Genomic DNA, 16,813 nt, shown 5'->3' with positions numbered 1-16,813 from the left:
CTCCTGCTCCTGTGCTGCTGGCCCCCACGGAGCTGCTGGGCCAGGCCTGGATCCCCCTGGGGGCTGGAGCCTTGCAGCTGCAACCCAGTCCTTCCTGGGGGCTGGAGCCTTGCAGCTGCAACCCAGTCCTTCCTGGGGGCTGGAGCCTTGCAGCTGCAACCGAGTCCTTCTGGGGGCTGGAGCCTTCCAGCTGCAACCGAGTCCTTCCTGGGGGCTGGAGCCTTCCAGCTGCAACCAAGTCCTTCCTGGGGGCTGGAGCCTTGCAGCTGCAACCCAGTCCTTCCTGGGGGCTGGAGCCTTCCAGCTGCAACCCAGTCCTTCCTGGGGGCTGGAGCCTTGCAGCTGCAACCGAGTCCTTCCTGGGGGCTGGAGCCTTGCAGCTGCAACCGAGTCCTTCTGGGGGCTGGAGCCTTGCAGCTGCAACCGAGTCCTTCCTGGGGGCTGGAGCCTTGCAGCTGCAACCCAGTCCTTCCTGGGGGCTGGAGCCTTGCAGCTGCAACCCAGTCCTTCCTGGGGGCTGGAGCCTTCCAGCTGCAACCCAGTCCTTCCTGGGGGCTGGAGCCTTCCAGCTGCAACCAAGTCCTTCTGGGGGCTGGAGCCTTCCAGTCCCCCCACTGCCAGGCAGAGCCATGGGACCATGGCAGGGTTTCCAGTTCTCCCAGTGCATGCTTGTCTTGCTCCTGGGCAGCGGCTTGCAGCCTCCTGGCACAGCAGCAGCATGCAGCCCAGCACTAGCTGCCCAATCCACGATGTCCTGGCATGTGTCATGCCAAGGAGGGAGCTGGCACAGGGCAGGGCCCGGGGCAGGTGGGCAGAGCAGGGTGCCAGTGCTGTGTGGCACAGGGCTTTTGCAGGCCCTGGAGCAAGGGTTCCTCCTTCCTGCACCTTGGCAGGCTGAGCAGCTCTGCAGCACAGCCCCACGTCCTGCGGCAGGAAGCGGCCGCCGGTGTCATCTCCATCTGCTTCCTGCCTGCTCCTTGAGAGCAGGGCCGTGCCCGGGCAGCTGCTGCGGCTCCGTCACGCAGGGGACCGGCGCAAGGTGCCGGCATTGTTCCCGCGGCCACCGCATTCCTGCCACTGCCGGCGGAAATGCCGCAGCCAGCGCCGAGCCCTGATGCTCCGCAGGGATGAGGATGGAGGCTGCCCAGCCTCCGGGCTCCCCCAGGGGTGTGAGGGTGTAGGGGGGGCTTTGGGGCTGTTGGCACACAATGCTTTGTGCCCCGTGGGGAAGTGAGAGGCTTGTGGTTGCCCGTCAGCCCACCCTGGGCGTTGGGGTCTGAGGGATGGTGGTGGTGCCTGGAGGGGAGGGCTGGTGTAACTGGTGCCATCCCATGCGTGGGCAGTGGGGCTCTGCCTGTGGCTTTGGCACAGCGGCTGTCCCATGCTCACCCTGCATGCCCACAGCTGGTCCCCAGGCTGCAACCAGAGGTTCCCCAGGGCCAGCCCCTTCCCATCCACTCCCCCATCACACCTAGCATCTTTCTTTCCCCACTCAGCAGGTGGGTACCCAGCAGAGCTCCCCCATCCTCGCTAGGCCAGGACCAGCACCTGCATGGACACCCTGGCACAGCAGCCAGCCAGCTGCCTGGGGTGAGGGCTGCCTGTGTGCCCTCCCCATCTGCCCCTGGCTCTGGACACCTCACTGCCCTCTGCCTCCAACCCCCCTGGCAGCTCTTGCAGCAGCCACCTCGCTGGAGATGTGGCTCCAGCAGCCACCTCTTCCTGCCTGCCCAGCTCTGCCCGCATCTCTGTGAGCAGCTCTGTCCTTGCATCCCCCCACTGGCTGTGCTGGGGCACTGGCAGGGGGGAGCTGCCCTGGCACACGGTGCATGGGGAAGACAGCGGAGCCCAGCAGCCTCCCACCTGCCCGCGGGCAGCCGGCCAGGCCAGGAAGAGCCAGAGATTCCTCAGGGCTCCCGGCCCAGGAGCCTTTTCCTCCAGCACTCACTGGCCACGGCCCAACCGGGGGGTCCTCCCTGGCCTCCTCCTTCCAGGCTGGTGCAGGAGCAGTGGGGTCAGGGCTCATCTGTGCGCCCCCTGGCCGCAGCCCAAGCCCACCCGCTCTGGGATAGGACATGGGGCATCGCTGGCACCGGCTACAGGGAGCTGCTCCAGGAAGGCTGCCAGGACACACCCTGCTGCCAGCCCCTGTGCCAGGGCTCTGGGTGGGGTGCTGCTGCCTGTGGGTTGGAGGGTGAACCATCGGTGCTGAGGGGTGGTTGCAGTCTTCTGAGCCTGGAGAAGAACAGCCTGAGAGATCTCAAAGCTCAGCAAGAGCTAAAGTGTGTGGGGCAAGGGGATGGGACCAGCTTCCTGGCTGAAGGGCCAGGGTGCTGCTGGGTTGGTGGTTGGACTCGATAACCTTGAAGGGCTTTCCCAACCAAAACAATGCTACAGTTCTCTGTTTCTTTTAAGTGGTGCCCAGTGACAGGGCAAGGGGCAATGGGCACAAACTGGAACCCAGGAGGTTCCACCTGAACAGGAGGAGAAACTTCTTCAGGGGGAGGGTGCTGGGGCCCTGGCTGCCCAGAGAGGTTGTGGAGTCTCCTTCTCGAGAGAGCTTCCAAACCCAGATGGCCATTGTGATTCTGGGCAGGCTGCTGTGGGTTCCCTCCTTGAGCAGGGGGGTTGGACTGGATGATCTCCAGAGGCCACTTCCACCCTCCACCATGCTGACATTCTGTGGCAGAGCCCTCCCAGTTCAAACAGCAGCAGCTCTGTAGGGTGGCACTGGCCCAGGCTGCCCAGAGAGGTGGGAGATGCCCCATCCCTGGCACCACTGCAGGTCAGGCTGGTTGTGGCGCTGTTGCAGATGTCTCTGCTGACTGCAGGGGGCTTGGACTGGAGGAGCTTGAAAGATCCCTTTCCCACCCATTCCGTGATTTACTCAAGCACTATGCTACCCCTCCAGGACCACCCCAGGCTGCCCAGAGCTGGGAGTCAGCCACATGGATCTGTGGCCCTGGCACCACATCCTGCCCCCACCACAGCGCTGGTGGCCACCAGTCCCGGGAGGCTGATGGGGTGGGAGCCACAACACAAGGACAGGGACGGGGCTGGCACCCCTGGCAGGACCGCGGCCGCGGCTCGGTGTGTCCGTCCCTGCCGCGTGGCCGGGAGCACATCCCTGCCGATCCCGCAGGATGAGCTCATGGAGGCCAGCTGGGCCCAGCCCCGAAGCTTCTCTCGGGCTCGGGCTCCGCTCCCAGCCCCGCAGCTGCAGCTTTTCCGCTCCTGGGGGCCCCCTTAACCCCCTCCCCGCCAGTGCTGCAACCCCCAGCTTGTGTCCCCCCTGCCCCAGTCACTGCACCCCTTGCCCGCAGCCCGGGATGCTGCTCCAGGGAGGCTCCTGCGGACAGCATGGGGTTGGGGGAGGATCCACATGGGCACTGCCTGGCTTGGCCATCCGGGCACAGGGAGGGTCCCATCCCCTTGCAGACCTCAGGCCCCAGCTGCCTGCAAGGTTCCTGCTGGGACCTCCAGTCTACTGCATCCTGACCCACTGCCCCCCTGCAAGGGTCCTGTGGGGACAGGAACACCAGGGAGGGGAATGCCAGGAACAATGACACCAGGCATGGCAGGGACATCAAGGAAGGGAATAACAGAGACAGTTTCACCAGGGCAGGAACACTAAGGATAGGGAAGCACCAGGGAGGTGCCAGGTACCAGGCATCGAGAGCAGCTCCTGTGTGGAACTCTGGGCACAGCTGCCCAGGGCTTGTGGAGACATGGTGGAGGAAAAGGGAGCATCTGGCAGCCACTGAAGGCAGCAGGGTGAAACAGAACCACAAAGAGCCATGTCTGGGACTGGGCCACCACCCTGCAGCACTGGGGCACAGCTGTCAGCCCTTCACTGGGCACCAGAGCATCCAGTGAGGTGCTGGCCAGAGTGCAGAGACAGCTTCAGCAGCTGCCATGCTATCCTGACAGCCATAAACCCTCCTCCCTTTCCTGGCACCACACTGCCAGACAGGTGCTGCACCCTTAGCTTCACCCAGCATCCATGGGTGCTGCTGGGCACCAGTAACCATGACAATGGCAGCATGGTGGTCAGAGGGCAGGTGCCCCCACATGCCCTTGCACAAACCATTACTCCAGCAAAGATTTTGGCTGATGAGCTGCTGGAGCACCCAAGGCAGGGCACCATGGGTGCCCAGGGGGACAACAGGCAGGGTTGGCCCATTCATGTCCCCTTCTCTGGGCACAATGTGTCCCTGCATGACCCCCTCCCCGTGGTTATGCCTACTCAGCCCTTCATCCTGCAGCTGGTGCCCATCTTGGGGTGGATTCAGGTGAGCAGGAAAACAAACCCCAGGCAGGGCTAACAGTGGGAGGCTCAGGACAGCATTTCCGGCCAGGGCTTTGCTCCACAGCCCGAGGGTCCACCAGCTCCTTGCCTCCTGCTGCCCCAGCACTCCTGTGCCCTCCCCCCCCAGTGCCCCCTCCTGCACCCCCTAGCCCCTGTGCAAGCACAGGGGGCACTGCCTTCCTGGCTTTTCCCTCTTCTCCCGAGTTTCCCAGGCTGCAGCTCTTCTTGCTGGGCATCTTCTCTGCCAGCAATAGGCAGGGGAAGGGGCTGCCTTGACCCCCCAGAGGCCCTTCCCAGCGCCCACACCCCCAAAAGAAGGGCTGCTGTCACCAGAACTCTTTGTTATAAAGTTATATTTACACAGAATAAATCTCTACAGACACAAAAGGCACAGGCACAGGACCCGGTGGCACTTGGAGTAAGAGCCCCCACTCTGGGATGTGCAAGTGTTTGACATTGACATCCCAGTGCCCCCCAGCCTCCCACTGCCCCACAGTGTGGAGTGGGCAGAGGGGCCCCACGCTGTGCCCTGGGCTGGGCATCTCATGCCTCAGGGGTCCCCAGGAAGTGAATTTGCAGCTGGGGAGGGCCGCACCATGGATTAGCACCAAGGGAATAAATAGACCCCCTCAGGACAAGCTGCGTGCCCACCCTGGCATGGGGGTGACTGGCAGAGACGGGGCAGGAGCCCCAGGGAGCTTGCAGACCCCTGCAGAGAAGGTCCTCTGCCTGAAAAAGTGCTTTGGAAAAAACCCATGGGTCCTGGCAAGCTGATGCCGAGGGCACCCACGGGGACAGGCACGGCGGCAGCACCCGGCCCCACCACGAGCTACGTGGGTGACCCACTCCCAGCCAGCCCCAGGAGGTGATGAGGGAGGTGGGAGGCACCCACAGCGCCAGACATGGCACCAGGGCCACCAGAGACGGGTGCAGAGGCGAGGAGGTGATGCCAGCTGCGGACTCACAGGTGGGGCACCACGCTCGAGTCCAGTGGAGCGGAGCAGGCTAAGGCACGGCGCAGGCGGTGGCAGCTGCATCGCTACACGGCTGGTGCCAACCCTGCAACAAGAGCAGAACCGGTTTGAGATCCCTCCTGCCAACCTCCCCCGAGTCCCAGCGTCCCACGTCCTGCTGCTCCTCACCTGCCTCAGAAGGGCATCGGGCCCTTGTGCGAGAGCCGGGGCCGGGGTCGGGGCCGGGGCCGCCGGAACCGCCGTGTGCCCGCCGGCCGCTGCAGAACCCCGCGCCGCGCACCCCGCGGCCGCACCAGGGTCCGGATGAGGCCATTCTGGGCATCGCTGCCGTCTGGCGCCTGGCACACTGGCCCTGGGGGTACAGGAAGAGCGTTAGCTAGGTCTCTCCCATCCTGGATGCGGGCTGGGGATGCCATGGGGGTTACCCACCCCTCCCACCGCCCGGCCCAAGGCGGGCACCCTGCCCGCTTCCTGAATTGCTCCCAACAGGAGCCATTCGCGGCTGAGTGCTTCCTGCGCCGAGGCGGCCAGGCCACCTGCACCGACTGTGGCCACCCCACGCTGAGCGTGGCCACCCGCTACTGAGCGTGGCCACCAGCCTCACCGCGGGGCACAGAGCAGCCCAGCAACAATCTTTGGGCCCCAGCCTTTCCCAAAGTCCCTCTCCTTTGGGACACTCCACGCCGGTGATGGGCAATGTCCCCCAGGCCCCTTGCCCCTCTCCCTGGACAGTGCCTTTGCCCTGCCAGCCACCTCCTGTCCGGTCCCCTTGGTCCCCTGGTAGAGATGCTCCGGTGCCAGCACTGCTCCCACCACCACCAGCACTGCTCCCAGCAGCGATGTGTCGAGCCGGACCTGGGGCAAGGACCGAGCCCGGCCATGGGCAGCATGTCGTGCCCGTGGCATGCCAGCGCTGCCCTGGGCTGTCACCCCTAGAGCCAGGTAGATGGTGCCCGGCTGCCAGTGGCAGTGACTGCTGCCCGGTCCCCGGTCTCGATGGGGAAGGGGGGGCTGCTGGCGCCATAAAAAGCGCTTTGTCCTTCCCAGCCCCGAGGCAGAAGCCCCGGGTGCCGGTCCCCCTGCAGCACCCCGGGGCAGGGTCCCCTCCGTGGTACCCCCTGCCAGCCAGGCACCAGGAGGTGCGGGGCCAAAGACAGGGCACCAGGAAAAGGAGAGGAATGGTGTGGGCTCGGGCGGGGGGATCCCCAGCACGGTCTTCCCCGTCCAGGGGTCCCGACACTCACCGGCGGCGGCCAGGGCGAGCCAGAGCAGCAGCAGCAGGGCCAGGAGCCAGCGCGTCGCAGCCATACCGGGGGCGGCGGGGGGGCGGCAGCGGTGGCCCCGCGCCGGGGAAGCCTCATTTGTAGGCGGTGAGAGCCCGGCCCGGCCCCCGCCCGCCCCGTCATGTGGCTGCCGGGCCCCTGGGGGGGATCCGCCCCCGCCCCGCCCCGGGCCACCTCCCCAGAAGGTCCCCTCAACTGGCATCCTTCTCCCGGGCATCCCCCATCTCCCCCCATGCACGGCCCCAGCACCACGGCTCTGGCCCCCCCCACCCCCCAGATGGTGATCCTGGGACCCTCTACACAGCCTGGATCCAGGACCTACTCCCAGCGTGGATCCTGGATACTCCCCTTCGCAGCCTGGCCCAGGACCCCCAACCCAGGCTGGCTCTGGGATCCCCACACCCAGCCTAGCCCCCAGATCCCAGCACTGCAGCCAGCCTGGCCCTGGAACCCCCCTTCCAGCCAGGACCCTGTTCCCATCCTGGCACTGGAATCCCTCCATCCTAGCCTGACTCTGGGACTTCACTCCTATTCAAGCTCCAACGCCTCCTTCCAGCCCAGCTCCAAGACCCTGGGACCCTCCACCCCGCTTGACTCAGGCTCCCCCCTTCGAGTCCACCCCTCCTTTCCCTGGCACCCAAGGGGGCAGGTGGCTCTCCTGGCACCCCCCCATGCCCACTGCCTGTGGCAGCCTCTTCCCCTCCATCCCCCCCAAGCCAGGTAGTGCCTGCAGAAGGGTCGCCCACCCACCCTGCTGCCCCCTAGGTCATCCAACCATTGCGGGGAGGGGGGGGGGGGGGGGCACAAAAGCCCCTTTGTCCCTCACAGCCTGGGGATCTCTGTGCTGGGGAGGCCACAGGGCCCCTGAACTTTGCCAGGACATCACCCTTCAGCCTCTGCAGATGGGAGGGGGGTGGGCTGGGGAAGTGAACCATGTTTGTAATATTCCCCCACCTCCAACATCGTGGGAGGTGCCAAGACCCCCACCAGTCCTCCATATCCAGCACAGGGGTCCCCTGCGTGGGCAGACAAGGTGGGGGGGTGTAGGTACAGGTCTGCTTGGGGTTTGTGTGGCCAGGTTTTGGTAGTGGGGGATGCTGCAGGGGTGGCTTCTGTGAGAAGCTGCCAGAAGCTTCCCCCCATGTCCATCAAGCAAATGCCACCAGCTCCAGGACAGAGCCCCCCACACACTGGTCAAGGACGAGCCTGTCAGTGATGGTGGCAGCTCCTCTGGGATGATATTGTGGGAGAAAGAGGAAAAAAACAGCAAGCTGAGCAACTGCAGCTGGAAGGAGGAGTGGGAGTGTGAGAGGAACAGCTCTTCAAGCACCAAAACAGCGATAGAAGGGAGGAGGTGCTCCAGGCACTGGAGCAGAGATTCCCATGCAGCCAGTCGTGAAGACCATGGTGAGGCAGGCTGCCCCCATGGAGGTCTGTGGTGGAGCAGATACTCACCTGCAGCCCATTGGGGGTCTGTGGTGGAGCAGATACTCACCTGCAGCCCATGGAGGTCTGTGGTGGAGCAGATACTCACCTGCAGCCCATTGGGGGTCTGTGGTGGAGCAGATACTCACCTGCAGCCCATTGGGGTCTGTGGTGGAGCAGATACTCACCTGCAGCCCATTGGGGGTCTGTGGTGGAGCAGATACTCACCTGCAGCCCATTGGGGTCCACGGTGGGGCAGGTGGATAAGTCCAAAGGAAGCTGTGGCTCCATGGGAAGGTTATGCTGCAGCAGACTCCTGGCAGGACCTGTGGCTCCATGGAGAAAGGAGCCCATGCTGGAGCAGGTTTGCTGGCAGGACTTGTGGCCCCACAGGGGACCCGTGCTGGAGCAGCTGGTAAGAACTGCAGCCCACAGAGGTCCATGTTGGAGCAGCTGGAGAAGAGCTGGAGCCCACAGGAAGGACTCACTAGAGAAGGCCATGGAGCAGTGTCTGCCACGGGAGTGACCTCAATATGGAGCAGGGGAAGAGGAGGTGAGGAGCTGCAGAGACAGCATGTGATGGAGGAACCACAGCTCAGAGGGGGTGATGGTGTCTTGAGCCATGAGGATGGCTACAGGGTTGAGATGGGGTGCAGGGTGTGTGAGATGAGGCTGTTTAGGGGGGTGAGGGGAGTGAGTTTGGGCTGTATTGGGGATGGGGGCTATGAGTTTGGGCTACAGGCAATGTATGGGGGCCGTGTCACAACGTTGCACATGAGTGTGGGCACTATGGTGGGAGGGCACCCTATGCCCATGTGCCAGCCCTGCTGTCTGTGCCCCCTTGGCACAGTGCAGCATAACCCCACCAGCTCTGTGCACCCCGAAGTGGGGTGCTCCTTTTGGGGAGGGTCCAGGAGCTTGAGAAACACACACACACCCCCATCCCTGCAGGCAGCTGGCAGGTTCTGGGGAGCTCTGAGCTGCCCACCCCACCAGGGCACCCCCCACCTGCTGGGCACCGAGGCTTTGCCTTGGCACAGGATGGCAGCCACGTCCCCGTGTCACTGCTCCCTTCCGCATTCCTGCGGCCGCGTCACCCCCGGCCTGAGTCACCCTGCAGCCCTCGCAGGTGACGGAAGGCCAACAATAGCCCACAAAAGGAGGATGTCCCCCGCCAGAGCCTTCCTCCCCCCCGTCTTCGAGGAAACCTCCCGCGGGAGGGCCGGGCCCCACCGGACGCGCCGGTGGCCGATGAGCTTCGTCCTGTTGATGCTGGCCCGAGCGGCACGCGGCCCCGCGGGTCCCCGGGGACGGCTGCTGTCACCCCCCCCGCTGCCGGGCGAGGAGGAGCAGCAGCAGCCAGGATGGTGCTGGACCCGCAGAAGGAGACGGCCCCTGGCGCGGGGGGGTGGCATTGAAGATGGCCCCGCAGCGTTGAGCTCGGAGCTGGGGATAAGGGAGCGTGGGGGCAGCCTTGTCACTGTGTGGTGTGGGGGAACCAGGGGACAGGGGTGTCCTGGGCACTGCCAGGGGCACGTTCCCTGCACTGGCATCATGAAGGTGTTTGACTAAAGTGCAGGATGGCAGCAAGGTGTCACCGCAGCGACCGCATCGCACAGCCCTGGGCTGCCGCAGCAGTGCCAGGCAGCTGCGGTGTCACTTGGTGTGTGCCCTGCCTCCTGTCCCCTGCTGGAGCAGAGGTTCCCCCACTGCCCCCTTCGAGCAGATGACCAGGAGGTGACACCAGGCGCAGGCAGCTTAAGGAGCATCCGTGACGCGAGTGTGCCAGGCCTCAGCCTGCCCGCTGGCAGGAACGGGGTGGTGGAAGTGCCACCAATGATTGCTGCTGCTGCTGCATGTGGGCAGGGGACAGGGACCAGAACAGAGGGACAGAGGGGTGCGTGCGGCTGCAGAGCGTGGTCCTGGTGCCACCTCGTGGTGAGCAGGATCCTGGTGACAGCCAACAGCTGGACAGTCACAGCTGGACGGCGCTGCGCTGGCACTGCGGCTGCTCACGGCAGCCCAGGCAGGGGCTGGCGGGGGCGGGGACGCAGTGGGGACAAGAGGGTGGCCAAAGGGGCTGCAGTAGATGCCCAGGTGCCAGCTACAGGCCTATAGCTGGTCTTTGCTGTGATGGCGACACTGACTTCTCCAGGCTAGGGGACAAGACCAAGAGCAGCCACCCTGAACCCCGGCGCCAGTGCCATGAGCCGGGACGGGATGGAGGAGTCAGGGGCTGGCCGTGGGCAGGGGCTGCAGGAGCCGAAGGCGGGGTCGGGGGGATTGTGGGGGGACATCAGGGCTCTGGCTGCCCCAGCCAAGGGCCACGTCCCAGCTGCAGTTGAGGTCCCATGGAAGGTAGGCGATTTCCCCAGGGGAATGAAGGACATTTGCCTACAGGAAGGAAGGACACTTCCTTGTGGAAGGAAGGACACTTCCTCGTGGGAAGGAGGAACATTTCCCAATGGAAGGAAGGATATTTCTGCCTCCCTGTGACAGCTGTGAACTTCAGCGGTCCCTCCTGTCCCCACCACTGCTCTCTGCCAGCTCTGGCCTCAGGGTGCCCCTGGGCACCGGTTGGGGACCACCCCAGCTGTGCCCAGGAAGATGCTCTGCACGGCTCTTTGTCCCCGTGGAGGAGGGTGGTTGGGTGGCCTCAGCAGCGTAACCCACTGGGCACCCTCACTCCGGGGACCCCACATGGGGGCAGCCCTCAGTGTCTCCGGGGGGACACCCCACACCCCTAGGAGCTGGCAGGCACCAGGCTGAGCTGGCACGGCCCCACCTCGGCTCCGGGGGAGGATCTTTGGACTTTGTGCTGGCTTTGCTGTTTGATCTCATGGGAGGACAACAACCCCGTCCCTGCTGGGAACAACACCCCTGTCATCCCTCTGCCCCTGGGGCAAAGGCACAGGAGCAGGGATCTGCCACCCCGGGCGCTGGGGAGCTGTCCCCTCGGCTCCTGCAGGCACACCCAGCACAGCCATGTCCCCCCCGCAGTGGGTCACAGCCTGGCTGCTCCTGCTCCACGGTATGTCGCAGGGGGTTGGGATGTGGGTGGGCTTGCTGGGGACCTGCTGGGATGCCCCAGAACCAGGCTGGCCTGCACAGGGCATTTGGGCACAGTCTGAGCCCCAGCATTCGGTGAAGCAAGGGTGGGTTGGCTCACTGGGTGCCAGCCCTGCTGTTCTTAGTGGTGGGAGATAATCCTCAACCCCAGGATGAGCTCTAGGGGTGTGGCAGGTGAGGAGCATCTCCCAGGGGCACAGGGACCAAGTGCCCAAGGCCACACCGTGCCAAGGGTGACCCATTGCCACGCAGACCCCAGCCTGGTGTGCTTGGCCCCAGCTGAAGAACCATGTCCCAGCCCACAGGCTGGTGATGGAGAGCTTGAGGGCAGGTGCTGCTGGCAATGGAGAGCTCAGGGAAAGGCAGTGCCTGTGGTGGCACCAGATGCAGCCCTGGGAAGAGGCCAAGTCCCTCTGGGGTGCATCTCTGCCTGCCAGCCAGGTCCTCCCACAGCCCCAGGGATGCTCAGGGCTGCCTTTTGCCAGCCCTGCAGGCACTGGCTGCACCTTGTGATGATGCCACCAGAGCCCTGGAACCCATCCCTCACCATGCCGTGGGCGCTGGCTCTGCCCAGTGCCTTTACTTCCTCCTGAGCTGGGTGATGGGTTGGGTTCCACTCACTGCTCCTGGGGCTGGAAGCAGTGGTTTTGGTGAAAAGGCCCAAAGCTGGGCTGGCTCCGTGGCTGGAGATGAGAGTCACAGCTGCCCCTACAGCTGGCTGGAGCGAGGAGCCAGCAGGACCCCAACATCACGGTGTCCCCATGTCCCCAGGCTTTGCCGTGGGCCAGCCATCCCAGGCTGCCTCTGCCAGGACCGACATCAGGGACTGCTCCACGGACCCACCGGTGAGCCTGCCCGTGCCACCCTCCCTGCTCCTGGCACATCCTGCCTGGGATCAGCTCTCAGCCCCACCACCGCGGCCGGTACCCCCTAACCCACGTCCCCCTGTGCCACCAGTACCTGCCCCCTACGGCCACCAACACCACGGCGCGGCTGGCTGCTCTGCGTGCCACCATGGGAGCCCGCAGAGTTGATGCCTACATCGTGCCCTCCACGGATGCCCACATGGTAAGGCGGCAGCCTGCCGGTGGTCCCAGGGACCAGCTCCAGCAGTCGGTGCCCGTGGCCACCTCTCAGGGCTCTGTCCCCGCTGCAGAGTGAGTACATCGCCGAGCGGGACGCGCGGCTGGGCTGGCTCACCGGCTTCACCGGCTCGGCAGGTGGGGCCATCCTCATCACCCTGCGGGCCCTGCTCGGGGGCACAGCACCTGGCTGCCCACTGCTCCTCACCATCGGGGATCCTCGGGACAGGGCACGGTCCTGCTCCACATAGTTCGGGCTGGGGGTCCCTTCTAGTGGGAGGTGTCCCTGCCCATGGCAGGGGTTGGAGACAGATGATCTTTAAGGTCCCTCCCAAGCCATGAATCTCTGGGGATCCCCACCGCTGCCTGCAGAGTGCGAGAGGTGACAGCTGGGCCCCAATCCTGTCCCAGGCACCGTGGTGGTGACACAGGACAAGGCTGCGCTGTGGACTGACAGCCGCTACTGGACCCAGGCAGAGAGGCAGCTGGACTGCAACTGGGAGCTGCAGCGGACAAGTCAGTGGGCGGGGGGGGAGGAGGAATGGGGGGCTGCCATGTCCCCCCAAGACTGCCCAGCCTCAGCTTGGGTCGGGATGTGGCTTGTCCCTGCGGCGTCACACAGATCTCTCCTGCAGCCTGGATTGAGTCCATCGGGCTGTGGATCGTGGAGGCAGTTCCCGAGGGGGGCATCGTCAGCCTGGACCCCTTCCTCTTCTCCATCGGTAGGGTTGGTCAGCAGGTGGGCAGCTCCCGGGGGGCTGGCTTTACCAGGTGCCCCCACTCATGGGCTGCTTCCCCCTGCAGACACCTGGGACAGCTACAGCCAGGCTCTGCGGGGCTCAGGCAGGACCCTGCTGCCCCTGGAGACCAACCTCGTGGACGAGGTGTGGGGTGACCAGAGACCCCCCGTAGCCTCCAGCGAGATTTACAGCCTGCCGGCAGCCTTCACAGGTACAACCACCCTCCTGCCCCTCGGCAGCCCCCAGCCTGGGGGCCGTGGGGGGCCCCGAGCTGAGCTGGCCACTCGCTGCCCTCCCAGGGAGCAGCTGGCAGGAGAAAGTGGCAGGGATCAGGCAGCAGATGGAGCAGCACAGTCGGAGCCCCACGGCCGTGCTGCTGTCGGGGCTGGAGGAAACGGCCTGTGAGTAGCCGTGGTACCAGGGTGGGTGCTTTGGTGGGTGCCGTGGGCTGTGAGCCCTGGAGGTGGGAGGGCAGCCGGTGGGCACAGGCTCGGAGGTCTCATTCCTGACAGGGCTCTTCAACCTCCGTGGAGATGACATCCCCTACAACCCTGTCTTCTACTCCTACACCCTGCTGACCCACACCAACATAAGGTGGGGAGCATCTCCCTGTGGCCCCGGGGCATGGATGAGGTTCAGCACCCACCTGCCCTTCCAGCGCCCATGAGACCCTCCCCTGGCCCAGCTGCCCCCTTGCCCTGAGCTCACCACGTCCTGCAGTGCCCAGTTCCCACCGTCTGTGCCCTCCAAGCCCTACATCTTTCTCAGGTCCAGCATCCCCTCCCCCAGCCCAACATGGGGTGCAGCCCCCTCCCTCCAGCACTACCTGAGGCTGACCCCCATTCCCAGCCCAGTATCCACATCACCAGCCAGCACCCTCCTCTGCACAGCAGTGCTGGGGGGGGGGGGTGGGGGGGGTACTATGCCAATGCCATGGCTGTGCCCACCCCATGCCATGCCCTCCCACAGCCTGTTCGTGGACGAGGCACGGCTGTCAGCGTCGGCAAGGGAGTCCCTGCAGGCAGAGTGCCCGGGGAGCCTCTGTGTGGAGCTGCTGGGGTACGGGCAGGCGCGTGCCCACCTCTGCCGCTATGCCCAGGGCGCCGTCACCATCTGGCTGGGCACCGAATACACCAACTATGGCCTCTATGGTGTCATCCCTGAGGTTGGGCACCCGCTGGCACCCCTGTTGCTGAGCCTGGTTGTGGGTGACGTGGGTCCTACCAGGCTCGGGGGTGGCCCCACGCCGCCGAGCTGTGGAGGTACGAGGGGTGGGTGGTCATGCCCAGCCACGCCACCCACCTTGTGCCCTTGCAGGAGAAGCTGCTGGAAGAGAGCTACTCGCCTGTCATGCTGGCCAAGGCTGTGAAGAACACTAAGGAGCAGGACCTGCTGCGAGCTGCCCACGTAAGGGCTGGCCCCAACCCCGCAGTCCTGAGCCGGAGCCGGGGGCAGGCAGAGGAAGTGGGGTGGTGCTGATGTCCCCTCTCTTGGTGCCATCAGGTTCGGGACGCGGTGGCTGTCATCCAGTACCTGCTGTGGCTGGAGAAGATGGTCCCACAGGGGCTGGTGGACGAGTTTTCAGGGGCACAGCACATCGATGCGCTCCGCAAGTCAGTGCTGCCACTGTGCCCCCCCCAGCTCTGCCTGGCACCGGGCGGCTGGGCCCCTCCCCAGCACCTGTCTCCCTGCTGCCTTCCAGGGCACAGCAGCACAGCCGTGGACCCAGCTTCCAGTCCATCTCTGCCAGCGGGCTCAACGCAGCACTGGCACACTACAGGTACGCCCAGGACAGGACTGGCGGGGGCAGAGGGGTAGGGAGTGGGCAGCTCTGATCTCCCCATGCCCTTGCAGCCCCTCCAACGGGAGCAGCAGGAAGCTGTCTGTGGATGAGATGTACCTGGCAGACACAGGGGGACAATATCTGTGAGTAGCCCTTAATGTGTGACCCCCGTGGCACTGTGCAGCCCCCTCCAACAATGTGCAGCCTCCTAGTCCTTCCTCATGCCCCCAGCAAAGGGGGTGCCCAAAGGCAGTGCCAGGGCTGCATCATGCCCTCTCACGTCTCCTTTCTAGGGATGGAACAACCGACATCACCCGGACAGTGCACTGGGGTGTGCCCACCCCCCTCCAGAAGGTACCAGCCCACCCCACACCGTGCCAGCCAGAGCCCCGCTGTGGTGCCCAAAACCCTTCTGTAGTGCCCAGCACCAAGGTCGCAGCCAGGGCTGGATGCGCTGGGGAGGTGATGCACAGGGCACCACCACACCCAGCTCTGCCATGCCCCCCGGCAGGAAGCCTACACCCGTGTGCTGATGGGCAGCATCGACCTGTCCCGCCTGGTCTTCCCACCCAGCACGGCAGGTGGGTGCTGAGCCTGGCACGGGGTAGCTCAGCCCTTCCCACGGCAAGGAGGATGGCAGGAGGCTCTCACCGGCTCACCAGCCCACCCCATCTGCTCGCTCTCCAGGGAGAAACGTGGAGTCCTTTGCCCGCCGGGCGCTCTGGGAGGTGGGGCTCAACTACGGGCACGGGACCGGCCACGGCATCGGCAACTTCCTCTCTGTCCATGAGTGTAGGTGCTGGGCACCAGCGCTGGGGACGAGGCTGAGCCACGGGGCACAGAGACAAGGACAGGGGCTCGCCTGGGGCTTCTCACAGCCTCTTGCTACCTGCAGGGTGCTGTGGTCCTTGCTGGGGTGGCCCCACAGTCCTTGCTGGGATAATCCAATGGCCCTTGCCAGGGTGACACCTCGGTCCTTACTGGGGTGCCCACCTGGCACACGCTGTCCCCAGGAGCTGTAAGCCACTTCATGTCCCTCACAGGGCCTGTGGGCTTCCAGTCCAACAATGTGCCACTGGCAGCTGGCATGTTCACCTCCATCGGTAGGTGCCCACTGCTGCAGCATTCAGCACTCAGCCCCACCCAGGGGCCAGATCCAGCCCCTCTGGGGTGGGGTGGGATGCTCTGGGGGCATTGCTGGGGCTTGGGGCTCACCAGGCACTCTCCTGTCCTCCAGAGCCTGGGTACTACCAGGATGGCGAGTTTGGGATCCGCATTGAGGACGTTGCCCTCGTGGTGGAAGCGCAAACCAAGGTAGTACCATGGGGTTGGGCTGAGGGTGGTACAGGGCTGGGGTGGGGAGCATCCCCTGGGCAGAGCTGGGGCACTCAAGGCCACCTCTCTGTGGCAGCACCAGACCGGGGAGAAGCCCTTCCTGACCTTTGAGGTGGTGTCCCTGGTGCCCTATGACCGCAACCTCATTGACCTCAGCCTCCTGTCACCAGAGCAGGTACTGGGTGGGTGCTTGGGGCAGGGTGGCAGAGCAGGGTCATGGGGCCAGCACATGTGGCTGGGGTAAAGGGAGAGAACAGGGGGCAGGGGAGGTGGAAATGGGGTGGTAGCAGGAAACCAGGGCTGTGGCATGAGGTCAGGGTGGGTAAATGAGGCCTGAGCAGGGTTGGATGTATGGATGGAGAGGGTCTGCAGATGGGGCCAGTCCTGAGGCCAGACCCATCTGAGACTGCAGATGAGGACAGTGATGGGGGTGTGGGGTAGCTGGATGGGGAGGGCCAACAGGGGCAATGGGGATGCAGGCAGTGATGGGGGCAGGTGCCAGGGCAGCCCCCTACAGCTCCCCACGGTGCCTGGCTGCAGATCCAGTACCTAAATGCCTACTATGAGACCATCCGGGCACGAGTGGGGCCGGAGCTGCTGCGGCAGCAGCTGGATGAGGAGCACAAGTGGCTGTGGAGGAACACTGAGCCCTTCCCCCTGGGCACTGGCACCACCAACGCTGCCACCACCAGGGTGGGCACGCTGGCCCTGGCCTCCCTGCTTGGGGTGCTGCTGCCCGCACTGCAGGCCTGAGCCCGTGCCAGCCCCCGCCCTGCCTGCCACCGCCATCTCTGCTGCCCGCTGCTCGCTTCC

General features: G+C 65.1%; 2 protein-coding genes across 2 annotated transcripts; one reads left to right on the top strand and one right to left on the bottom strand.

Moving 5' to 3' along the window:
• Positions 1-5,456: 5,456 nt before the first annotated feature.
• Positions 5,457-6,627, bottom strand: APLN (apelin). Its single transcript, XM_054169827.1, has 2 exons — positions 6,528-6,627; positions 5,457-5,635 (listed from the first exon to the last, which is right to left on the bottom strand). The coding sequence occupies exons 1-2, from the start codon at positions 6,589-6,591 to the stop codon at positions 5,457-5,459; spliced, it is 243 nt and encodes an 80-aa protein (XP_054025802.1). The 5' UTR covers positions 6,592-6,627.
• A 2,528-nt stretch (positions 6,628-9,155) lies between these two features.
• On the top strand, positions 9,156-16,753 carry XPNPEP2 (X-prolyl aminopeptidase 2). Its single transcript, XM_054169817.1, has 22 exons — positions 9,156-9,453; positions 9,718-9,849; positions 11,832-11,905; positions 12,018-12,128; positions 12,217-12,280; positions 12,554-12,658; positions 12,778-12,864; positions 12,947-13,093; positions 13,182-13,283; positions 13,395-13,476; positions 13,852-14,047; positions 14,200-14,289; positions 14,386-14,495; positions 14,585-14,662; positions 14,737-14,808; positions 14,959-15,019; positions 15,177-15,246; positions 15,353-15,457; positions 15,709-15,768; positions 15,903-15,979; positions 16,077-16,175; positions 16,541-16,753. The coding sequence occupies exons 1-22, from the start codon at positions 9,156-9,158 to the stop codon at positions 16,751-16,753; spliced, it is 2,433 nt and encodes an 810-aa protein (XP_054025792.1).
• The last annotated feature ends 60 nt before the right edge of the window (positions 16,754-16,813 follow it).

The sequence above is a fragment of the Dryobates pubescens genome, chromosome 18 (genome assembly GCF_014839835.1).
Source record: "Dryobates pubescens isolate bDryPub1 chromosome 18, bDryPub1.pri, whole genome shotgun sequence".
Classification (NCBI taxonomy): Eukaryota; Metazoa; Chordata; class Aves; order Piciformes; family Picidae; genus Dryobates; species Dryobates pubescens.
Note: the sequence above shows the minus strand (reverse complement) of the source record. Positions and strands in the feature narration are given on the sequence as shown.